This window comes from Nicrophorus vespilloides, unplaced genomic scaffold, assembly GCF_001412225.1.
Source record: "Nicrophorus vespilloides isolate i.1.1-1 unplaced genomic scaffold, Nicve_v1.0, whole genome shotgun sequence".
In the NCBI taxonomy this organism is placed as follows: Eukaryota; Metazoa; Arthropoda; class Insecta; order Coleoptera; family Silphidae; genus Nicrophorus; species Nicrophorus vespilloides.
The window spans coordinates 17,912-45,573 of record NW_017095832.1 but is presented as its reverse complement, the minus strand read 5'-3'; the positions used below and the strand labels follow the sequence as shown (position 1 = coordinate 45,573).

At 27.2% G+C, this 27,662-nt stretch overlaps 1 protein-coding gene across 5 annotated transcripts; it reads right to left on the bottom strand.

Moving 5' to 3' along the window:
- Positions 1-21: 21 nt before the first annotated feature.
- LOC108566368 (sodium-dependent noradrenaline transporter-like) lies at positions 22-27,620 on the bottom strand. 5 transcript variants are annotated; one of them, XM_017926235.1, is made up of 18 exons: positions 27,342-27,620; positions 25,360-25,561; positions 24,832-25,175; positions 8,285-8,350; positions 8,005-8,223; positions 7,808-7,939; positions 7,691-7,753; positions 7,000-7,162; positions 4,883-5,016; positions 4,682-4,821; positions 3,905-4,008; positions 3,717-3,841; positions 3,540-3,652; positions 2,504-2,644; positions 2,336-2,435; positions 724-824; positions 482-649; positions 22-427 (listed from the first exon to the last, which is right to left on the bottom strand). In XM_017926235.1, the coding sequence occupies exons 3-18, from the start codon at positions 25,097-25,099 to the stop codon at positions 329-331; spliced, it is 2,136 nt and encodes a 711-aa protein (XP_017781724.1). In that variant the 5' UTR covers positions 25,100-25,175; positions 25,360-25,561; positions 27,342-27,620; the 3' UTR covers positions 22-328. The 5 variants fall into 5 exon arrangements, with proteins under 5 accessions (XP_017781724.1, XP_017781709.1, XP_017781717.1 ...); XM_017926220.1 differs by having other exon boundaries at positions 24,832-25,561; XM_017926228.1 differs by lacking the exon at positions 27,342-27,620 and adding an exon at positions 25,667-25,681 and having other exon boundaries at positions 24,832-25,561.
- Positions 27,621-27,662: the final 42 nt, after the last annotated feature.

Here is a 27,662-nt window from a genome sequence, read left to right as displayed (position 1 = left end):
TATTTATATATTAACCTTATTTATTACATCATTTTGTTCTTCATATGTACATATGAAATAAAAATCCCTAACTTACAACGACTAATTCAATTCTTACAGCATATACATATATTTTCATATATATTTTATATATATATAAAGTGAACCAGAAACAATACGAAGGCAATATTGTTTCTGTTACGCAATAAATAAATAGCACATGAACCAGCATGCAAGTATCCACATAATATCGTTATACAACACAAAGAAATTCACATATTCATTATTGAGATTTTACACGCGCATTTTTTCAAGCGACGAACAACGTTATTATTATCTACAAGAAGTCTTAAACGTACAGCCAATGTTTGGCTCTGAATCTGCTGATTTTCTTCTCTTCTCTGATCGCCGTATGTTCTTCCATCGGTGAGATGTTTATGGCCAACCTCTGAAATTGAAGAATGTAGTTGTTCTATTTTTAATTATATTAAATTGGATTTACCTCCATGAAGGATCCTTTGGTTTTGAGGATTTGGATCACCGCGACGATGGGAATCATCAGGATCGAGGATAACGCTAGGAACCATCCTATGTAATTCGCCCACGATGGGTAAAAGTAGTCATTGTATTGCAATGGCTGTGGATACAACAACCCGAATATTACTACGCCCTAGTGGTGAGAAGAGAGAAGAAGATGATTATAATAATTTGAGGATTTAGATGATTCGGTTCGTCTTCACTCACGATGATAAATAGGGGACTGATGAATTTCCAGCAAACCCTCCAGTACAAACCGGGCTTAATGCCGATCATGCTTTCCACGTCCTGCGTGAATCTGTCCAATCCTAAAATAGTAATACGCAACTCAATATCTTCTTAAGAATAAACATACACACAAACAACAACAGATGACTATACCTGAAATTGAAATTGAAAATAAAAATTAATAAAATTTATTGTAAATTAAATAAATTTTCAAAGATTTCTTATATTTTTACAAAAACTATGAATTAAAAAAAAAACAGATGCAACGTTTATCTTTAAAATATTAATATTTAAACTTTTTATGGAAATGAAACGATTGTTTTTTTGGAAATAAATGACTATGACTATAAACATGCTATGTTCTCTATCAGAATTGTCCATTAACCCATAAGTACTACAAATGGGTCAGAGTGACCCACCTAATATTTGTTTTCATTCGGATTGCTTTCTATTATAATTTAATTTTGGGAGTTGACTTTCTAGCTATTTCAGCATATTCCAATACAGTAGAGTGTATTTCGGGTCAAAATAACCTACATATTTCAAAGTAGAATAACAGAAATTTTGATTTTTGCAATACAAAAATACTGTGAATGCAAATACAAAACTGATATTATACATTTCTGCAATAAGAGTAAAACAGGTGAAAATTTCATATTTCATTGCATATTAAATATGACCAAAAGATTCCCCAAAATCTTATTATTTTTCTGGTTAATCACCACGATAAAGTCTTCATTATCCTAACATATATTTCTTGTCCAAACATAAAAATCATTCGTGAAAGTACATTGTCCGATCGTAGTACAAATACTAAAAATCAGTTCATTATAACTCTATGACATAAGCGAGGAATAAATACAATTACTTTTCTTTTTGATAGAATACAAACTAATATTTGTTAATTTAATATTTATTTAATTATCTCATGTTCAAATAATTTAAATATGAAAAAAGTTAATTAATTAATAAATATAATAACAATTATTACTAAATTCAGAAATAATTGCGACCTAAATCTTTCTATCTACTATAATTTGAAATATATAAATGACATGACATATATTTCAAAGAAAAAAATGTATATAAAAAAATATATTTTTATACTTAATTACTATTGCATTTATTTTAATTAAATAATATTTATTAAAATAATTGCAAATTGTCAAAGCGATAATGAACAAAAAATGTATTACAATTATTCAATGAGTTTTATTATTTAAAACTGTTTTATCTGGAGATATTTACTTTATATCAATAGATATTGTTATTATCTCAATAAAAGAATAAATTTCTGTATATACTAATTAAAACCTAAAGGAAACGTCGTTTAGATCAGTATTTCTCAAAGTTTTTGGTCCACGACCCCCTTTGCACATACAAAATTTAAAGGACCCCTCGAGGAATAGGTACACCGTCCCGTCTGTCATCAATTTTTCTGCAACCCCCAAGTATTTTTCGCAATCCACACTTTGAGAATCAATGCTTTTTTAGGATTTGATCTCGTTATAATGAATTAGCGTTAATTGAGGAAGCGCTAAATGAGGTGTTACTATACTTAATAATTATTTATTATAATGATAATACTGACCATAACACCAAGAAACTGCGATCGCCTCGAACAAAGCTGAACACAGCAGAGAAATACCAGCTGCATAAGTGTCCAATAAATGGAACAAGTAGATTCCGCCCTGAAGTACCAAACAAAAAAACGAGATTAATTAATGGATCGTTGTAATTTAATGGATGAGCGGCTTACCGGTGTCACATTGATGGTGGCGACCGAAAACGAGAGGATTATCACGATCAGCGTGAACACTTCTCTCGATAATTTACACTTCTTGAACAGCGGCTCGAATTCGTCCATAATTCCAGTTATAACGCATTCCAAACCGCCCATCTACCAATGCAAACAATTAAAACCAATCAGAAATAATTACACATTTCATTCAGACGATATTGCAATGCCTCCGTCCATATGTTACGTGATACGTAAAAATAAAACGGTCATCAACACTCACTCAAACAATACAAAAACAATTATTTTCTATTTAATACAAAATTACATCAATGCACTTCGTAAAACAAATAAATAGAAGATTAATTCTCAAAATAGTGATTGATGTTCTCAGTCATATAAACTTTGTTTTTCATTCATTTATATTAATTGTAAATATGTAATTTCAAATACATGTTATTCTGACTTTTTTTACTTCCAATTCTATTTAGTTATTTTTTGTTTCAATTTGAACTGATTTTCAAAAAGTGATCATGTTCCTACATCAAAATATGTTTTTGAATTTTCAAAGTTTAATTTTTAATTTAATGTTGTCTCATACCACTACTTTCTATATAAAAAAGGTAAATAGCCTTTCGTAACACTTAATCTTGTATTATTTTATAAATAAATCTCAAATAATAACCAATTATCGCAATTCTACGCAAAAACTTAACTGAAGTCCTTGAATTGATTGAAACTAAAAGTTTCTAGTAAAAATATACTCCGAAAAACGCCAATTATAAAAAAAAAGTAATAATCTCATAATCATCCATATCCAATGAAAAACTTTTGACTCTGACTTTATAATTAAATATAATTTGCTCACATTTAAAAGTGAGATAATTTATTTAATATTAATACAGGATTACTTCGGATATTCAATATTCACTATCGTTCTGTTCGAAAATTTGAAAAAATGATACGTAAATACATACATTAATTAGTTACTATGAGTACCAAATGATATACTAATTGTTTTGATCATTTAAATCATCTAAAGTTATAAATGCATTACCGCAGAGTCTAATCCTAACATGATGAGCATAAAGAAGAAGAGCATGGACCAAATGTGTGATCCGGGCAACGTGGCAACTGCCTCTGGGTACACTTGAAACACGAGTCCGGGACCTAAACATAACAAAGTATAAATCACATCAACTTCTCACTTCCTCGACTTTCCACAATTCTGTACCTTCCGTTGCAACAGTACTAATATGAACATTGTGCTTATGCGACATGTAACCCAAATACGTGAAGATCACGAAACCGGAGAAGAAACTAGTGAAACAGTTCACGGCAGTCGTCACAATGCAATCCCTTTAACAACAAAACAAAAGCGATGATAACATCTTTTAGAGATACAAAAGTCATTATATTCACCTGTAACAATTATTATGGAATGTGTTGTAAGAAGCGTACGACAAATGCACACCGAATCCGGCACCGACCGAGAAGAATATCTGCACTGCAGCATCCACCCAAACCTAATGAGAGTAAAGAGTTTCATAATTTAGATTTCAAAAATAATTACGTAAGAGTTAGTTCAAACAATAATACACCTATCCCTCGTTTTCCTGAGTAAAAAAACGGTTAAATCGATTATATTTAACATTTATTAACTTAATTTTTTTTAACACGTTAAAGATGGCGCAAATCAGTTTGCGTGCTACGTGAACTCATATGGACTGATCAAAAAGTCAAATATCATTTTTTAATCTTTTTTAAACAGTTTATAATAATTGTGAGAAATGTTTGTCACAATATCACGTATTATTGTAAATTGCTTCAAGCATTATTAATATATGTATATGAAATGTATTGGTGTTTAAGCTTTGTAATTAACGTAAGATATTTGTGGTTATACTTAGTCAAAAATAGTGGCGTGCATAGCGACAAAACTATTATACATAACCTATGAACCACCGGTGGATTATGCCTTCGTCAACGTGTTAAACGTAAAAGAGAAAACATGTACTTTACTGTGTAAAACGAAACCGTATAAATCTAGTACCGTTTAAAACAAGTGATAGGTTATTTTTAACATTTATTTTTAATTTATGTTTTTTTTTTAAACCGTGTAAAACGAAATCGTATAAATCGAGTACCTTGTAAAGGGATAGGTGTACAAATATGCACAATTTCATTCATATGTCATACCTGAGTTTCCTTCAGTTTTGACATTTCCGGTTTTAAGTAATACGAGATTCCTTTGAGAGCTCCAGGTAACATCAATCCACGTATCAAGAGAATGGTGAGGACGACGTAGGGCATCGTAGCTGTTATCCAAACCACTTTACCTATATAAAAAAAATAACGTGTAAGTCTTGAGAAGTTCGTGACTGAACTCGAGTCAATTACCTGATGATTTAACACCTTTAAATAAGGAAATGTAGAGCATTGTGTAAACCACGACTAGGCAAACCACCAATTGCCATTTCGGATAACCAATATCGTGCAAGCCGTCGCTGAATTGCATTTCTAATACTTTTCGGCTAAAAATAAATATAAAAAGTTAGAAATCTCATTACAAAAACGTCAAAATTAGAGATTAACTAATATATTTATTTTATTTTCTAGTAACAATTATGACTAAATAGATTATAACTAAATAAAATTGGTTATAATACATATGTTAATTAAATATTTGTTAAATGATTAAATATAATCAGTAAAAGAATTACAAAAAAAAACAACTAATCATAATGCAGATAATACGTAAAACTGTCAGGCGTATCAACTTATATCGGTTATATTAGTGAAGATAACTGCCAATTGTATATAACAGTTGTTACAACTGAGAGATACAAATGTCTCGTGATACTTGTGAAGTAAATTTTACATTAGCACCATTTAATTATCTCATTCACTTATAGTTTATTTGTAGTTTCAACTACTTATATTTATATTTTAATATCAAATTAACTATAATAAACGTTATAATCATGTATAATAAAAATAGAAAGTTTATTTATTTATCAAATAATTCTATCAATAATTCAATTGTCGATAGAACAGTGGGATGTACTAAAAGCTTTAATCAAATATTGAAAATCGATCGATTTTGAAGCGAATGACGCTGTTGTTTAGGAGATTGTCTTTTCATGACTTCCTGTTTCCTTTTGAAGGTCTAGGTCTCGTCTCTTGCAAAATTGATTTTGTTGCGTATTTGACTTACCAATATCCTCACATGACTATTTATTCCAACAAATCACTATCGTTTATCTCATATTTTTCATTTTCAACAACACAAAAACGTGATTTCCGCATTTATTATCGCAATAGGTGATAAATATAATCAATGTAGTATTCAAAATACGCAAATTATTTACACTTCCATATATATATTAAGCTATAATTTTCTCGATTAGAATCATTTATATAAGAATTATACGCAAATAAAAAGGATTTGTACACGATGCATAGTTAATTAACTATTATTTTCTTTAATTGAAAAACCTTGGATTGAGAAGAATTATAAAGCAAATGCAAAATTCTTTTGTAATTATCAAAACTACAAAATAAAATGGAAAGTCAGTTCTTACACGCCTCGATTATCAAATAATTCATAACATAATTTCGGTCTTCGAACAGAATTTCTAATCTGGCACGTACAATATATAGTTGTAAAATGTAAATTATTCCACTTCTTCCCCATCTTTTTACATTATCAACTTTAAGTTATTTTCTTCTATATTTTAACAAATTATTGTATTTATTTTTATATTGTTTATTTGTATACACTATTTTACAAACGAATTATTGTTATAAACGTTTAAATAAGTTTCGGTTTCAAAAATAGATTTTGCAATTTTACTTCTTTAAGGTTTCGGTTTTCGAACAATTCGATTGTCTTTAGAAACGAATTATGTTCGATTACTGAAATTCCACTGTATTCAGGTTGGTATCATGCTGCTTGTCGCTACTTTGGACAGAGCCCACTAATTACGTATGAACAGATGGCTCGTTGATAGTTCCAATCAATGCAATCAAAATAGTTAAGATATTCGCATAGACTCTCCAACAATTACACACAATCATATATAATTACGTGGAAACGCTTTAACAATAAAACTAATGCATATTATTTGCACTCTTTTGATTTGATCGATAATTTACTGTATTCATTACAGCATCATGTGAAATTTAATTTACAATGTATATTTAATAAAAATAATCAAATAATAATCAGAAATTTAATCATATATTTTAAAGTCTTATTAAAAAAGTTTCTTCTGTATAATTTGTGTAATACTTATGTAATAATATTACATTAGAAATAATGATAAAATATTAACATTCTATTTAAATAAGGTACATTAAAAAACTTTTGTAGTTACATAATTATTTATGAAAATCTATGATTAATGCCATATTTACTAATTATTTTGTATTGAAAACATATATTTATTAGAATTTTTCTATAAATAGTTATAGAAGTAGGATATTTTTAAGCGAAGAATGGTAAGTATACTTACTGGAAAAACTCGGATGCAGGTGAATGCCTGTTGGTCATCTCCGACTCGTTTACAGTTAGCTTAGTAACATTGTCCCAGCACATATCTGAATTCCATGTGTTGTTGCAATGCAACCAAGGCAGTTCCGAGCTGAAGCTCGATCCTAAAAAATACAACGCCCACGCTGCAACAAAACCACATTCCATTAAACTCCTCATAAATACCACAAACCTGCAAACATAATAGTATTTTATTTCTGGTTTAAAATATTTATAAGAAAATACATTGGAAAATTTCTAGACTCAAATAATAAAACATATATTTTTGACATAGAGTAATAATTATTTTTCAATATTCAACAATTCGATGGTTGGCCTTAACACACCAAATCATATTTCTTTAGCAAATTGTGACAGTTGTATTATCTTTGTAAAAAAATATTGTTATTTGAATAGCTCCTTTATTTTTATTTACTAACATTCCCATTTCTGACATATATTCTTTGGTAAACTATCACAGTTATATGTCAATATTTGTTAAAAAATTTGACACTATCAATTTGAGAAATGACATTTCGTAATGTGTAAACTGTACAAGATTGTAATATCATCTTTCAATTTGTTTTCGCTAATTTTCTAAATATATATTAAAATCTTGTCTTCAAGAAATTACCAAAGATTTTAAGCAACAGTTGATGATATTTATGACTTACCTATAATGACGTTGTAATAAAAGGAGACGTAGAACGCCACCAAAACAGCGCAAAAGCCGACGCCTGAAAATTAGTAATTAGTAAGTGATAAATAGCAGCGATCAGTATGGTATTAACCTTTGAACAATGGGCATATCCTCCACACGCTTATGGGTCCTTGCCTATTGTACTGGCCGAGGATCAATTCCATGTAAAACAAGGGCACAGCCCCGAATATCATCATCAACGTATAGGGGATCAAAAAAGCGCCTTTTAGAGGGAAACAGATGTGACGAATTAGAAAATCGAATGCGTTGAAAAGATAATTAACAAACCTCCGCCATTCCTGTAACACAAATAAGGAAACCTCCAGACATTCGCTAAATCGACTGCGAATCCTATGATTGAGAGTAGAAAATCCAAATTGGAGCTCCATGTTTCACGATTATCGCCAGGATCTTTGGGTGACTGTGGATCGACCTCTACTTGGCTTGAGCTGGCGGATAATGCGAAAGACTCGAATTTGCGATTTTCTAATTGTACATGTAATTCCTCTGAAAAAAATTAATTAGTTTGAATTATTTTTATATTTAAACAAGAACGAGAGTTTCTTACTTTTTCGAAACATGTAAGCTGGTAGTAGCGTAGTGATTACATTTAAATGTTTGTTCGTTTTACTTCCTGAAACACAACAAAACAAATTTTGTTAATACTATAAAAAAAATCAATTTTGTTAAAATACAATTTATTAAACTTTAAACACATTTGCAATGTTAATATAAATGCTGCAATACTTGCATAATACGAGTAATCGATTCCGTCAATATTCCGGACTGTTTGAAACCGAACGAATCAAGGAACTAGATAAAATACAAAAATACCACACAAAAAGAAAACATATTTCTTATAGAAAATTTTTTTTTTTTTTGATATTTTGCATTATGACCTTAGTGAAACCTATAGGAAACTATACGAAGTAAATCATCTCTTAGTTGTATCAAAATATGACAAAAGACGTATAGAATTTTTACAGGCATACAATTTCTGTATTATATTTGCATTTTAATCAATTATTATATAATAAATATTTCTGTTATCAATTTAAAATAATTTAAGTTATATTTATAATAATCACGTTAATTAGTTTTCTAAATAACTCAACAACAAATATGTTCTAAAATTAGACATAACACCCGGCGAGTCCACCTTATAATTGAGTTTTATTAACATAAGTTCTTTAGTTTATTATAATTTTAAAAGTTCAATTTATTTTAGTAAATTTAGTAGAAAAATCTCATTATTGTTTAGAACAAGTCTAGAAATATTATAATTTATGTAATGCTACATAGTCATTGAACATATTTATAATATGTATGATATTAATATTTCAAATAAGTTTGTTAATTAATCTCAACCAAATAGTTTTAATTTATTAAAACTCTCATTTTATCAATTAGTTTTAGTTGTTTTTCAATTTAAATTCGTAAAATAGATTTGTAATTATATAAATATAAATAAGTATTACATTCAGATAGACTATGAAAATAATTTACTATTTTTTACGTGTATTTCTTACAAGACCTTAAAAAATTCATTAGTTTCTCTGATCATTATATAACTGTCGTCTGCAACGAAATATATCAATGTTATTCTGAACACTGCTGTAAGTTCGCAATGTGATCGAATAAGCAATTTGTAATACGTATCGTATTACTATGGAATCTGCAGAATACGTGTGTTTATTAAATAAACAAAATTGTTTGTTATGATTATTAAACATGGAATAGGCACTGAGTTCAAAATCTGTTCACTAAACACATTTATATATATAAAACTTGTTTATCGAAGTAGTACAGGTGTCGACATGTACAATAATAAATATGCTACATTCTTTCTAGAAATGATGACTATACCTAACAATAGGTGACAAATCTACAATACAGCAAAACCTTGCATTCTCCGGATAATACTTTCAATTAGTCCGGTTTCACTATAGTTCAGTTTGAAAATTTTGAAACAAACTAAATTATAATTAAGCAAAATAAATTCGAAAAAAAAATGTACATAAAAATATTTTGTTATACATAAATGATTGTTTTTTTATGTATGAAATCTATTTATGTGCGGTTTTTATTTTGTTCATAGATTAGCGAGATATTGCTGACCATAACTTTATATTTATTCATGTTAATTATTATACAAACAATTATTTAATTTTTTTGTTTTTTAGAACTTTAATTCAATTTAATTTTTAAGAAATTCTCTGAAATTATTTATATGAAAATATTAAAAGTTAAAATATCAAATAATTGCGATTTTTTTAAATATTCATTGACATAATTCAATAATTTTTAAGATCAAGTATTAAAATTCTATCGATATTTTTTTATGCTTTCAAATGAAATTTTTAATTGTTAATTGTTTCCAAATTTTTTTCTATTAAATCACTTGTTGCGTGATGTGATTCTATTTCGTTGTTAAATCATTTTTTTATGATTAGATTTATAAAATTTATTTTAAATTAATAAAAAGGTAAACAGAAAATATTTCTTGTAAAATTTCAGTTTTATTTAAAAGTTTTTTAAAATCTTAATATTATTATGAAACAACAAAAAAGGCTATCGACCAAAGTCTTTAAATAAATTCAATTAAAGATACATTAAACACATATAATTGTAACAATATTATGATCTTAAAATAGATCGTAACATAAGACGGTTAAGTGATATTTATTTTAAGTAATGCATCAATACTTCCTCAATCTATTTTGATCATACAAAAACACATAATGTAATAGTATTATACAGCCTCAAAGTAAATTTTCTGCAATTATTTTATTTTATTTTTCTAAAAAAATATATACAAATACTATACAAAACGTCAAACTAAAATACATTTATACTTTACTTTTAATAAAATATTTTATTTAAAAAAAAAAGATTTAAATAATTATTAAAAGGAAACGATGTAGAAATATTAGTTTAAAGTGTAATATTCTTCTATTTACAATTTATTTCTAAAATCATGTAATTTAATATTAAAATATGTTGAAAATTTACATAACAAAATATTAAATTTAACATAAAATATATGTAAATTTGATTATTACAAATCTAAATTTGGTAAATGTGTTTTTGCACACAGCATGTCCAAAGTAAACATTATTTATAGTTCCAAAAATAAGCAGCAATGATCGTAACTTCAAAGGTTCCAATTCTAAAATGTTTTGATTGTAGAATCATTTAAATATGTTTTAAAATACATTATTTATTTATATGAATTATTCAAATTATAAACTAAGTTAGGCTAAAAATTATTTTGGAAAAATCGATCATTTTCTGTTTAAAAAAAACAATTTTCTGTATTTTATTTATTGAACTCAATTTAAATTTAGTATGTTTTGAAATATTATTCTCAAAAACTGTAATATTTTTTATTGATTAAATAAAATCCATATATTTAATATTAGATTATAAAATATTGATTTTATTATGTAAATAATTATAATTGTAAATATTAATTTAAATTATTTAAATAAATAATAAAGGCGACAAAGTTTGTTGAAATAACTGTAGAAAATGTACTTAAAAAAATAAATGATAAAATGTGTATGAATATAATAAATAATTGTTAAATGAGAGTAATTAAGTGAGATGGAAAATTGTTTACTATTTATAATTTATCGGATTTGTAATTAAAAGTGCGCCGTATCGACCATTTATAGGTGCATTCCAGAGACGCGCCACGTTCACCGCTCAATTTAATCGCTTTATCCCCTATCGCATTGCTGAATTCCTGGATTCCAGGACACCAATATCACTAAAATATGTCTGGTACTTGTTCTTGATAATCAAATACAAGGCCATCCAATCCCATCTTGATATTATCATCGTTTTTCATATATTAATTAATATTTCTCTCTCACACACACACTATATATTATCCAATTATTTACTATTACACAATATTGAAATGAAGATAAAAATAGATAATTTCAAAGTGCGACCGGAAAAAACGAAGTTATAAACCTGTACAAAAAACCATAATTTATGTAGAAACAAATATATTAAGTACAATTTTTGCTCTCTTAAAATTTAGTTCATTTTGAAATTTTCAAACCGGAATAGTCCGCATTGAAGCTGCACTATGCGAGGTATTACTACATTATCTTTTCTAATGTATTAAACATTATCAATTTATTAACAATTACAATAAACTGTTGCATAACACGGTTAATAGTTACTAAAACCGTGTAATTTTAAACTTCAGATCCATATATAATTGAATATTCGGTACCAGATTTTAACTTTCAAAAATGTTGTTAAAATTTGTAAAAAAAAATCTATACTGCGACAGGAAAAAAGAACAATTGTAAACCTGACTAATCGAAGACTTTAAAACCACATAAAATTTGACTGTACAAAAAAAACGATAATTTATGTATAAACAAATATTTGAAGTACTATTTTTTACAATTTATTTTTAATTTTGCTCTCTTAAAATTGTGTTTATTTTCAAACCGGAATGCGGACTTATCGAAGCTGCACTGCACGGTTTATAGTTACTAAAACCGTGTTATTTGAATCTTTAGATCTATATATAAAAAATATTCGATGCCAGATTTAAATTATCAAAAATGTTGTTAAAATTTGTAAAAAAAAATGTACTTCAAAAAAATTGTATAATTGATTTACCGTGTTATTCAAGGGTTGTTGCATTTTTTGAGATTTTCTGTAACTTAAGACTTAATTATGTGAGGATATTGTATCGAAAAACCGTATTAAAGTTTTGAAGTAGAGGAAAACTATTTGCAAATATAATAATTCATTTATTCACAACAAAATATTAATAAATTGAATTTTCAGCGAGCGAAAGAGAAAAATATCTACGATTCAAATTTAATATCCGTTAAGAAAATCTATTAGATTTCAAACATATTGAGTAATACCCTGGAACCGAATGCATCGAATAACATTGTGAAACGTACGGGATATTAATATTTGTAGTTTTCATTTTCTTCATCTCTCTTTTCTTCATCTTCTGAGATATGCATACTTATAAATCAATATTTTAATACGGTTAAGATCTGTCCTTGGTGGATGAATGGATGGATGGATATTCGAGGTACAAGAGAAGAGATGCGACTGTTTCCTACGCGAATCAGATCAAATTAGATTACGTTTTGCTTTTGGAAAAAAAAAGCGGGAGAAAGGTCAATGATGTATTAAAGCTGAAAAGAGATTCTCAAATCCCATTGCCGACGACAAAAAGCAAATGCCTGTTCTTCAAATTTAAATCCTGTCACCTACTCTTCAAAAAAAATACACATACATTACAAAAAAAAAAAATTTTTATACATGTTCATCAAATATACACTTTCAGATTTGAGGTAGATGTCTTATGTTCTGTCAATGATTAATTAATTCATTAATGGGAAAAACTGTATTTAGTGTGTTTAAAATACGTTCTTATTTAGTCTAAAATTAATTCAAAGCTCTAAAAAATAAAATTCTAATAAAATGAAAAAAAAAATAAGTTTTTCTTTCCTTAATAACTTTATTTGTAAATTGTTGTTTATGCTCGAAGTTACATAACGAAGAGTTTACACAAGATAATTAAGATGAATAAAACCAGTTTCAATAATCTATCAAAAATCTATTATAAAAATATACAAAACTTCAATAACTTGACAAAATATTAATAAAAAAAATAGAACGCTATTATCATTAAAAATATAAAAAATTTACCAAATTTTAACTTTTAAACTTCTTCATTTTATGTGTTTATCTCACATTTATTAATTTTGTAACAATACATATAAAAAAAATAAAATTTCACTATTGGAATAGTCTAAAGCTTTATTTAATAATGATTTTCTGTTGTAATAATCATTAAGTTTGATTTTACTTTAGAAATAAGTGCGTGTAACTAAAAAGTCTGTTATGTCTTAGTCAATAATTTCTTACAAGATCAATATTGAAGAATTATGTACATTTAAATTAATATTTTCAATATACAGTAGAACCTCGCTTAACGAGCATCTTGCATAACGAGAATTTCGCTTAACGAACAAAATGAATTGTAAGAAATATGACTCGCTTAACGAGCGACGTTTCGCATATCCAGTAACAATGAAAAGATGAGTCCCGGATAGTGCGCCTGCTACATCATTTTTAAAAATTGTGTACACATATTATGTGTATTTTTGAATATGTTTCACTATACTATTGGAAACCAAACTAATTGAGCATATAAAAATGAATATAGTTCACAAAACTACACAAAATTAGAATTTAGTTTCTTTTTTAATTTTTCAAATAGAACTAAGTGAATCAGTCTAATCGAAATATTGTTTTTTTTTTAATATTTAAAATAAGCAGAGAAAGTATAAACAGAAATATTGTATACTAATAAGTTTATACCTTAAAATAATGATTAAAAGTTAATGTACAAATTATTCTATTCACTAATGATTAATTAAGAGATAATTTATAAAACTTTATTTATAAGAAGCTTGTAATTACCGAATTAACATAATTCGTATTAAGTGTACGTATATAAAGAAGACACGTGATTTGCATATTAATTTACTAAATCTTCAAATGGTAAGTAAATATTGAAGAACAAATAAAAAAAGGAACAAAAAAAAACTTTTGAAATACCTTCATACCCCACGGTGGCAAAATAAAATATGTATCGTGCTCCGAGTGAAAGTTTACTTTTCGATCTTTCTTTTAATTATAATCCACTGAAAACTTTACCCCGTCTAAATTTTAAATGTTATCATTTCTAACTTTAAGCCATTCCCACTTGGAAAACCCACCAGCCTCATTCTTTTTGCACCCAAATTAATCTTGGATTAAATTGTACGAATAAAATATTAATAGATTTCAAACTCCAGAATTATTTATAAAGTCAGCATAATGAGATAAATAGGGCAGACGTTTTTTAAATTACATTTTTTTTTTGTCTTGTTTATTTATAAATACTAAAATTATATACAAGAATATTTAAGTGTAATAAATGAAATGATTTTCTTATAAAATAGGCATTTTTTAAGAAAACTTAAGTTGCAATGAATTATAAAGAATAAATTTGTCTATTCTATACATTTAAAAGTATTTTCACTATTTGTTAGGAGGATTCTCTAAAAACTGTCCTTTAATTCGTATATGTAAAAATAGTATTTATGGGTCTTTTTTAATGATTACGACCTTATCAACCTCCACGTTGCAATTACAAAAGAGATAATCTTTTAACTGTCACAAACATTTACATTTTTATCATTTTATGTATTGACATTAAATATATAAACTTAACTATATTTATGTAAATCATTATTTTATACAATTCTCTTAATGTTCTAGGTTCAACAGTTTGTTAAAATGAATCAATTGAAAAAAGGTTTAAACTGTCACAAAATATCAAACATGTATATTTGCATTAACTTTAATCATATAAACTTAACTATTGTTATTTGTTTAAATTATTATTTGTACATTCTTGTGAACGCTTTAGGTAAAACAGTTTGTTTAAAAGAATCATTTCTAAAACTACAACTGTCACAAACTGTCTAACATTTCCAATTTTTCTTTTCGTACTTGATGTACTATATAGTATTGCATCGATTTTATAGAAATAAAAGTAAATGAATTTCCTTATATTGGTAGATTAAATTCATATAATCCTTCCATTACCATTACCAGAAATGTTAATCTTTGAGATTACAATTAAGGGCATTGAATGTAATTAATGTGCTTTTGTTCTCTTCAATCAAATGTGTTAAACATCTTTTGTCCTCCGGTCAATATTGTTAATTCTAACACATTTCGTTTTGTCCCCAAGGAAACCACTCAACCAAATAAAGGGTTCATTCAATTTCGATATAACTCATGCTTATATAACAAGGATCAAGTGAGTATATTAGATCATAAAACAAACATATTCTATGTTGAAATTTATTTAATATAGTAAAGCAAAATTGATTGTATACATACATACTTGATTTCAATCAAGTCTCTTTTTGTGCTGTTTCTTTTTACGAGGTTTAAAAGTACAGGTATCTCTCTGTACGAATTCCCAGACTTAGTGATAAAAAAATTAACTGTCCAAACAAAAATTGATAATTTCTTTAATCAAATTAAATTATTTTTAAGATCCCTTTTTGTCCTTTTTTCTTAAATAAGTGTGATGTCTACATTGAAAAGTATTTGTAAGTTAGTATTTTGTTTATTTTAATCTATTTTTTCAAATTTATGCAGTGAGTAATACGGAATTTATCAAATTAATTCAAAACATTACAACTTTTTCTTATATTAGTTTAATAATTTCGATTTTAATTAGATTTCAAATAGTATTTGCATTTTAATTTCTTATTGATATGAGAAAATGTATATAAATGTATACAAATATTTTAAACAGTTATTTCCTCTCTAATTTCAACTTTAACCTCAACACTCGTGGTATGTAATAGATCTGGGAATTAGATTGACCAATAACACTTAAACCCGTGTTTCCTTTTAAATGTACGCCAGAAAATGACAATTTCGTGAACACATTACAAACATAAGTTACATATACAATGGGTAATCATTTAACAGTTTTAACTGCGAACAAATCGGATAACGAACATTTTCATGAAATATTTTTATTTTCATACAAAGAACATACGTCGTTCGGGTAACGAACACTTTACAGTATAGTTGTGGAATTAAATTTTACTGCTATTCCCATAAAAATCTATAGTAAATCGATGTTCGTTTAACAAACAATTCTGGTAGTAGAAATTATGTTAACACACTGCATTATCAAAGTTACAACACTCGTACAGTTTTTGTTTTGTTTAACTAAGTGTGTGCAAAAGTTTTCATTTTCTTCAAATATTTCTAAATCATATAGTATTAATTAAAACATAAAAAATAACTAAATTATTATTAAAAATAACAAAAACACTTATATTTACATGTTTATTTCCACTAAAATTGAATCCATCGTCGGTTTATTGGAAGTTGATTGCTTTGCAAATATAATAAAAGTATTTTGAACTTGAGTCTGTATACGTTTGCGATATTCCGTGGAAATGTTTGAAGTAACAAAACGCTCGGAGATACACACTATATTGGACGATATAATTCGGCGCTAGAATTCAGAATTTTTGGCGCTTCACCAAAATAGTTGTAACCTAATTACATCTCTACTATAAACAAAATAAACCGTGGAAAATAGAGCATCAAAATGATCGTGGCGTAATTTTAGCCAGAATTATTTTACCCAAATAAAAATGCACGTACTTTCTTTTTATCCACGTATATTTATTAAATCTTTAATACTTTATTTATTACAACAAATGTTTTACTTCCTTTTTATATAAATCTGAATTATTCAATTAAAATTTTAATTCAGTCTCATTTTTCTCACGAGTACAGAAATAATAATTTAATGAAGAATTAATGATCTATGAAATATGTGGATATTCAATAGTTAAAGTAAAATATATGAGAGACTATCGACGATTACACTAAATGAGCAAAATCATAACAACTTTTAATTAAGTTTTACAAACTCACAAATGTAGAAAATTATAAATAAACCAAAAAATAATTGGTATTTTCACAAAGAAACAATTTTATGTAAACCACAGGAAATACATTTAGTAGTAAAATAACATCTGAAATGTACATTAATTACTGTAAACAAAATAAAGCGCAGGAAATAGAGCACTATTAACTTCCTTCAAAATTAATTTTAATTATTTTTATTTCACTTTAATTATTCATATATGTAATGAATATTTATAGGCTGAGATCTTTTAATATATTTCACTTTACATAATACGTTTCATACATGTTATTCAGTTTAACTTGTGTACAATATTATGGGTATTTTTGAAATTGTTTCACTATACGAGTAAAATTCGGAACGGATTGGAACGGATTAAACTCGTTAAGCGAGGTTCCAATTGAAAAGCAATACAATTGTTAAGTAAATGTACTTGAAAATTGTTCCCTAATTTTAATACGTAAATAAAAGTATATTTTTACATCTAAATTTGCAATAACTTACGATATATATTTTGGATTGTTTAAATAGAAAAAGTGAAATATACGTGAAATTTATCTGATGGAAGATATAGGCTCTAACCCATTTAGACCTGAAACTTTGTTTTGTAAAAATAGACACTAAATCTGTTAAAATATTGTATAACCTGAATGGATATAATAGGCATATATAATTCAATAGATTATTCAAATATTAATGATTGTCATTGTTACTTGATGAGTGAATGACTCTAATGAAAAATAGTTGCATAAGAAAGTTTGTTAAATTATTTTGCTACAATCATAGAGTAAGCGGTAGAAGTCAAGGTGGATAAAGGAAAAGGAAAAGGTGAACAAGAATAAGATAAAAAAGAAAGGGGGGAAAAGAAGAATATGGATATAATATAAAAAGATGCTGAATTCCGGGGTGTTATATAAGAAAATTCTTTGTGGTCTTGCATTGGAATATATCTCACGTAAAAATTTCATCGGAATGCCATCCTAAGTGTTTAATAATGGAAATAACGTATGCCAAAAATGTATTGATTGAGGTTTGGAACCGCGACCGGCGCGCATTTAATATTCAACAACTTTCCCAAACTCTCTGATCTCCAAATGAATTTCATTCGATTTTATTATCCGCCACCTTCGAAGTCGTCCCCTTTCCATCGTACTCCTCTTTACCGCTTCATTCGCACACCGTCACCGCCTCCTATTGCGGTGAAAGAGGACGATGAGAGGGACGATGGTGAACCGGAAACGAGTTAACCCCGCCGCGCGCGAAAATTATTCAAAATCACGTTAATCCTGCCGCACTGCAAAACGCGCTCGCCGGATTTACTAGATTGTATATCCGGTTTTTGATATTATCTTTTCATTGTGCAGTCTTACATATATGAAAGAGCGTGGCGAAAGGGCACAATGCGGTTTGGTTTTTTAATGAAAATCAAGAACGCCGCAAAAGGGATGAAAATCCGTTGCTGCCACCGAACGAATTTTAAATTCCAGATTAGTCTTAATGAACGGCCACGAATTAATTGATTATTAAATGCATACACATATATACTTAAGTCACACGCATACATAAAACTGCTGTGGTGGATGATGCACCGACGATGAGTGTGTGTATGTGTGAGAGAGTGTTCCGTGTGGAATTCAGTTTACTATTTCATAATTAAATGAAGACTGTAATGACTTAGCCCCGAGATACGATTCCATAACCGCACTGCGAAATTACTTAATTAATTTGCTATCTAATTTTAATCTTAGGAAATTAGTTAAATGTTTATAACATCCCCAGAAGTACGTGTTACACTCCCGCCTACAATTAATGCACATGCACTAATTAAGGTCATTATACTTTACTCTCTTATTTTATTCAACATCTTTTTCGCTCTTTCCCATACGCACAACATTAAATGCATCTCGCTTCCACTTAAAGTCATATCGTATATCCCCACGGCGTTGGATCACTTTTTCCAATTAATTTTTATGGTATTTAAAGTTTGCCGAGGCCGAAACTAGTTCAGCTCCTTCAACAAGCTTACAAACCGCTTTATCAAATTAGACGTTAAAACTTCGACAAGTACCGAAATTTCATAAGTTCATGTTAATTACTAAAAAATGGAAATATATTTTGTTTCTTTTGCTCGTTTTATGATCATAAAACATGACGACCATCAACTGTTCAAATTGTCTCAATCACTGCTCTTCAACTTACTCTTATATATAATATAAGTAGAATTATTCAGCTTTTAATGCTGCTTGTAATACACAGAAATAAAATTTAATGAAGTAATTATAACAAAAAAAATCATTATAAAAATGTCTTTTTTTTTAAGGAAATTATCGGGATGAATAAAGTTACTTATAATAATAAGAATAATGACTATAGTTTTTGTTTGTTGCTCTTTTTTCAATTATAATAATATTTAATGTAATACTCACATAAAACAAAAAGTAAAAATAAATAAATCATAAAAAAAAATCATAAAAATAAAAATTTACAACCCTTGAATAAAATAAATTTTAATTTATAAATATTTTTTTTATAATTTTTAAAACTGGTAGGAAAAAAACGTTTGTCAAAGCAATAAAAATAGCATTGTTCAGGTATTGTTTAATTAACGTTTATCAAGAAGAAATTAAATCCTTGTTGAATGAATATAATGATATGTATGTTACAAATTGTTTATTTTAAAGGCTGTCTGCTTGCTCAGTTCAAAAACATCAACCAATAAAGAAATCATTAAAAAAAGTTCAATGAATCGAAATGAACTGTGCAAACTGTATTTTATATGAATGTGGATATAAAAACAGAATTTGCGCACACATTAAACAGCTTATTGTCAAAATGATATAGAGTTCATTTGAAGTCAATTATAATCAAGTATTCAATAAATTTTACTACAATGTTTGTTTAATAGTAATATAAAAGATGTTTTTACACATTTTATTGACTATTAATGAACAGGGCCGAATCCAATAAGTTCGAGGCCCGGTTGAATTTTTTTGCCGGTCCCATCAAACTTTAAATAACAAAATTAATCAACTGTTATAATTCACATATTGTAATATAGATTTTAAATATTTATTTAAAACAAATTCCAATTATAAAAGTCAAACCATATGGTAGACAAATGTCTACATTAGCAAATATAAATTTGGCGCAATCGACTCAAATCCGGTATATCAATGAAGTATGGATACATAAATGACTGATGAAATATTTTTTAACCACTCTTTGGTGGTATAAATATTTGATAATGTGTAAATTATTATAATTTACCATATGAAAACAAGACAAATACCCTTAACAGTATCATTTTAGTAAAATGTGTCCATGAGTACAATAAATTTCCGGATCAAATCAGAAAAAAAGAGACGTAAAGAAATTAAAAAATTACGAACACTTCAAAATAAACTAATAAAAAACACTTAAAAAAATCTTAGTTGTAATACACAGAAACTGAGGTATAGGAGCACTAAATAATAAAACATTGTAAAATAATTGTAAATATATTGTAAATATATTGTAAAAAATAAAATAAATTAAAAAATAGAAGTCATTAAATTGCTGTCTAATAACTGTCTAAACAGAAATTGATAATTTCTTTAATAAAATATAATATTTTTGAAAGATGAAAGGTGTATCTGCTTTGTTGTATTAGTTTCTTTTGTCGTTTTTCATTAAATAATTGTGATTTCTACATTGAAAAGCATTTGTAAGTAAGTATTTTGTTTATTTTAATCTATTTCTATAAAAGTAAAAACCATGATAAAGTGTGGTAAGATAAATATATTTTGAAATTTTTAAAATTCCCCCGACTTACGAACAACTCTTTGGAACGAAAACTAGTTCGTGAGTCGGGGGATATCTGCATATTTAACTGGCTTAAACTTGAAAAAAAAAATAATTGTGAGAAAATTTGGATTAAAGTTAAGTTTGGAAAGAGTTAAGAGTAATTACGAAAAACCTCGACATTTTTTTATTTAAATGTATGTAGAATTGAATATTAACCCTACTACATTGCATTAGATCAGAGTTTACATAATTTTCTTCATTTAATCATAAACTTATATAAGAGAACTATCCAATATATGATAATAATCAGAGGAGAATACTTACAAAAAAATAATTTAGAATAATAAATAAATACATATAATTTTACTAATTTTTTAATCCAACGTTTTTGACACAAATACTCGATTTGCGATTTACGTATTGAGAATAAGGGAAACTCAAGAGTGCGATTTTTAAGGAAAAAGTAATTAAAAATCCAATCAGAGTGTATGCTTTCTTTTTGTGAAGCATTTCATTTTAAATTGACGTCTCAACAAAAAGAAAATATAAATGAGAATTCCAATTACAAGCCGTTTCCGCCTATCTTGAATAGTTCGAGAGATTTATGACTGATCCACGATAAACTCGATTATGTGCCAGTCAATATTTATCGAATTTATGTAACAACTGCAGCTCATTACGATCAGTATCTTAAAGCTTATCCTAAAGCAATGATGTGCTTTAATATACATTATTATTATCTTAATTAATCCCATGTTTATAAAGCAAAGAAATAATATAGAATTTCCAATTATTATTCTGTAAAATTAGGTTGATAGTCTTGTAGATTATAAACAAGAGATATTATTAATAGTAGTTATGTGTATCTATTTACATGGGAAATTCTCCGTAATTAACCATCAACTACGAGATCTTTCAATTTAATGCAGTGTGTGAATATTTGTGGTGTTAAGACTTGTTACTCTCAAGGAAATCGTCTCTCTTCAAGTACTATCCACGAGACATGATGTCAAGATGTCAAACATTAAGTGTACGATGCACAACATCCAACGTTCTATTCATTAGTATTTTATGTAAAATAATCTAAATCTCTTTCAATAATAATAACATATTCCACTAATTAATTTATTCCTCTACTTCCTTATCTTTATTATATATAACTTTAAATTAGATATATTAACATAAACATTTATTCATTTTAATGACCAATTTACAACTTATTTACAGCTGTATTGCTATTTTATTTTGTAATCCAGATGTTAAGTTCTTAGTTTAAATTGATAATAATTCTATAGTTTCCTTGTAATAATGTCACCTATTATTTGTATCATTAAATATACTTCATTAATTAACATTTGGGTACGTTTTAATAGAAAAAAATATTCAACTAAGAAAATTTTATAATTAAAAAGTATATTTTATTTATTTCTATATACTTTTCTGGGATTTAACTCTTAATTATACAATTATCTGTTTATCTTGTCATTATGAATAATAATTTAAAAATAAATAATTCACTATAGTTCAGTTTAAAAAAAAATCAAAATAAACTAAATTTTATACAGTCATGTCTCGATTTGTGCTCCTTTTTTTGTATCGTATATAATTTCTCGATTAGTCCAGTATATTAGCGAAACCGATTACCTGCACTATGCAAAGTATTGCTTTTATATTTAAGAAAATAATTTAACTTACAGAAGATTCCTTATAATTCGGATTAAGATAGAAAATAATACTTGTATTTCCGATTTTAACTGTACGGTTTTCTAATTCCATTGATATATTTATTTTCTTGCTTTAATACTATTTAAGCTGCAATGAAAATCTGAAGAAAATAACGGAGATGCTTGCAAAAGAAATACAATCAATCTAATGGTTCTGAAATCGATAACTGAAAATTTTTCTTTTTCTTCGTATACTTATATTTACAATAGATAGATGAGCAAACTACTTTCTAGGATAACTTTCGGCTCTATGAGAATTCCCCTCGATTTAAAAAAAAATCAATGCATGAAATAAAATTAATTAATTTTGACCGTACTAAAAATTATTAACTGTTCGAAAAGAATTATATGATTGATCACTTGAGAAGCAAAACCGGTTATTAGAGAAAACATACATTAAAACCTGTATATTTGAAGAACTGTGATTCTAAGATTAGATATTTTGGGGATAATTAACCTTGATCGAACGTGGAATAAAATAAATCGAACTGACGGGCGCGTACATCATACATTTAATTCGCGCGTATATGTGTTTCCGGATGCTAAAGTGTTCACCTTCTGAAGAGCAAATTGAATGAAGAGTGAAGAGCGCAATAACGAATCAATAGATCGACCTTAAACTAATTGTTTTACCAGGGTTGCAGTACTAAAAGCAAATATTTTACACATAATTTGAATCACAATATTTCAAACACTTTGTCAAGAAAAATCATCTTCAAAATCATTAAACATTATAATTTATAAAACTTAGAACTTATTTACTTCAAAATAATTCCTGTTATGTTTAAAACTAGCATTAAGTATTATCAGTTTATCATTATTACTGTAGATGTGTCAGAACAATTAATTGCCACCAACTTGAAATCAAAAAAGATTATAAACAGTTAAAGTATGAATATTCGTAAGTAATTCTTACTGAAACTATTTGTAAACCTTTTTTAAATTAAAGTTGAAAATATGCACGTATATCATATTAATTGATATATAAATGATATTATTATAAAAATAATTAGATTATTAATATTTCTTTATTGAGTTTTTAGAGATACAATATGTATTAGTATGTTCTTTAATAATCTTATATTTTTTAAGTGATAGGCTGATAGGCTTTAGAATTACTAAATTATTAAAAATAAAATTTTAATAGACACTTTCATACTGATAACTAGTAATTTAATCATAAATGTATTTTCTAACGTTTACCAAAAATTAACTAAATATTCTTATATTTATTTTTTGTCAAATATTTTTATTTGTATTCAATACCAAAAAATGTATAAAGTATAGATTTATAAGAAAAAATAAACATAATTAGTGCATATTTAGAAATACAGAAAAAAACCTTTTGAAGTATAAATAATCGAATTCATTAATTATTGATTAAATAGAACAGAAAGGCTTATACTCAATCATTTTTTTTGATGTTTTTTTTTTATTATTGTTGTTGAATAAAATGTGGATAATCATGATTTTTTACAATGAAATCTAAAGACTTTTCTCTATGGAATTTCTCCAAAAATTAAAATATTGCTGTTAATGTTCATAAGTTTATGATTTTTATGAAGGAGATCCAATATTGTCAATTACTTATTTATTAGGAAGAATCTTGCTTACAATTTTGAAAATACGATAAATATTTTTATCTTAATTAATTTCAATTTATAATTAATTAAGTCAATGAAAAAAATATTGTTATATGATCGATTTTACTTTTATTTACAACAAATGAAATTGCATTACTTAATATTGCATATATAATAAAATATACGGAAATTGTGTGTTTATTTTCACTGCATTCTTAAAATAAATTGAATAGGTTGCTTTATATATCTGTATTTGTTGCGCTGTTTGATGTAAATATTATGAGATTAAATTATCACGGATAACAAATATTTGCAATTTTATGATTTCCAATTACATTTTCTGAGAAGATACGTCGCGTTATTTTCGTTGAGCAAGCTATTATTTGCGTTGTCTATGTGGGTAAGTAGAAACAAGAATCATTTCTTTGCTTAGTTTTAAATGTAAAAATTTTGTGATTTGCGAATCATGATTGTTTTACTTAGTTTTATATGTTATAATTTTATGTGTTAATACCTGATCCGTGAGGAGTGCTGTTGCAGGATTCGTAGCCATCGTCAAGTCCCGTTGCCGAATACTGTTTAGGAACCTTTTCGTTTTCATCTGCGAACAGCATCTTCGCTGCTTTTCCGTCTTCCGCAAGAAGCGTCTCTACGCTTCCGGAGGAGTCATCTTTGAGCATGCTGTCCTCTGCTACCACCTCCTTCTGATCTCCACCGGCTTCATCCTCCAGTTTCAGGTCCGAGACGCTCCTGGACGCTGTCTTCGACTTGATGTGAGACATTCCGGAAACTTCTGATGTGCTTTTGCGTTTACGCGCGTCGCTCTGGAGAAACTGGCGCACTTCCACCGGTCTTCCGCTGAAAGTTAATTGCAAGTTTTCGTAAAGCCCACCGCCACCGATGCCGCCTCCTCCGCCACCTCCGCTACCACCAGTTGACATGCTCTGGTTCGGATCGGGATGGCAAATTGCGAGAGCGAGAGGCGCGGGTGGTTTGTTCACCGGTTCTAACTAGACTAAACGCAGATGTAAGAAGAGCTTACTGTCAAGTTTGGGATAAGACAGATTGACAAATATTTCTGGATGAGTGAACCTCTCGATCATGCTCACTGCGGTCCCACGACCGACCACGATTTCCATGCAGACTACGAAGAACACACGTACGTACACATGCACACACACACACTCGCACTTTAATTCACTGCATTTTATCACCCCTTCGTAGATCGTGCGGCAAAAAGGAAACTGAAAAATAAAAATAGAAGAGATGAGATGAAACTGAAGGAAGAAGAGACGATTATATAATAATGGTACATCGTAATTTGATTAGAGCTCGCGAAATTTATTTACTTGCATTCCGACGCTCACAAGATGCGCTAAAGCAATCAACGTTTAATTAAAAAATATAAAAACAGTTACTCGGTATTCTCATGAACCATCGCCATTGAAATAATAGCAACAACTGTAACCAAAGATAAAATAATTGCTTAAAGAACTCATCGCTTCACTCGTCACCAATAAAACGGTATTTCTATCGTTTACAATCAACTGAAACTACTAATTTAACAAACCATTATTGTTTTTTTTTTATTATCATTGCTTACATTATTTGTAAATTATTTATTAAAATACCAAGAATATTTATAGTTTTTGTTATCTCAGACTTATTTATATATTGACTTCATTAAAAATTATTCTCATTATAATTAATAAAGTTTTGTGCAAATCTTGATTGATTTAATTTATCTTTAATTAACTGCTTTTTAGTTTATAATCTGAAATTATTTAAGAAAAACACTTTAATTACATATTTTTATCATTTACTTACATAATTACATTTAAATTAATAGCAATTTTGAGCAGGAAACAATTTTTACTTTAAAATTAACTAAATAAATTACTCATTATTTCATTCAATAAATAATTAAAGTTTATAATCAATTACTTTTTCAAAAAATATTACTTTATTATACTATTATATTATTGCTTTCTCAACTTCCATAATTTTAAATTATTATTAAGTTTTAATTTATAATAAACTGAAACCATTTTTTTAAATAATTATTTTTATATTTGTTTTGTCATGATTTCTCTCTCATTGGAAGCTTTATTAATAATGACAATGTATTTACTAAACTATGATATAATTTAATTATTAAACTTTTTAACAAAATATTAGACAATGAACGTATAAGAAAAGATAAATATCGCTCATCCTACCTGATGGACTATAGATGAGTAACTGAACTTAAAGTTTCAATACTATACAGATGAAAGAAACCATATTAATATTATGTATTATCACTTTACTAAAACTAAAGTTTAAATTTTGTGATCGAATATCTCCCCAATTTCTACTACAAAACATTTTATCTTCAAGTAGTAATTACTTTAGAGTCATTTATTAATGTATATTAAAAACTGATTCAAGTATAATTTTTACAAACTTATTGGTCGAATTAACTACCAATAACCTATCAGTAAATAATATCTCTTTAGTCTTTTCTATCTCAATTATGTCAGCAAAAATAGATATATTTATTACTATTATTACTAAATATCATTTGAAGTTCAGAAAATGATAATTTTCATGTATATTTTATTGAAAAACTTACATATATGAAATTTGCCTTATTGCAATCATAAAATTAAAATCAAATAATTTGTATATACCTGAGTTTGAAGTACATAAATTAAAGTTTTAATTAAAATATTTGTATATATCCTATATATTTAGCATGTACAACAACATTTAACACTAGTATAATAAAATAGGATTTTACGATTGTAAAGGAAATCATGTAAATAAAAAACAATTTATACTGGCAAGAAAACTTGATTTAGTATACCAACAATAGAAAAAAATGACAAATTAACTTAAAACATCTGCAAAGAATGTAATCTTATTATATAAATTAATATAATGAGGTTTCAACTTTAATTCATGAAATGATCATATAACTACTTTGATCAATAAAAATGTATCTGAATATGACACAAACAATTGAAATATTAATAAACTTACCAAATAAACAACTAGATGTTTTTTTCCGTAATCTCTAGATACAAAAGTTTTCTTATTTTTGTTGTGCGCCGCTGTTGTTGCATGCAGGAGAACACATAACCCAGCACAGTGCAAAAGCCGTACCGAACTCAATTTTAATTACGAATTGTTTCTATATAAAATATGATAAAAACCGTCATAAAATGCGGCAAAATTCATTGTACGAATTCCTTATATAATTCACATAGTTAATATATATGAAGCTGGCGTAAATATCAATCGATTCCGAACTTGCTGCAATTTATTTTCCTCTCAATGCCGCGAAAAAGTCATGCACAAACT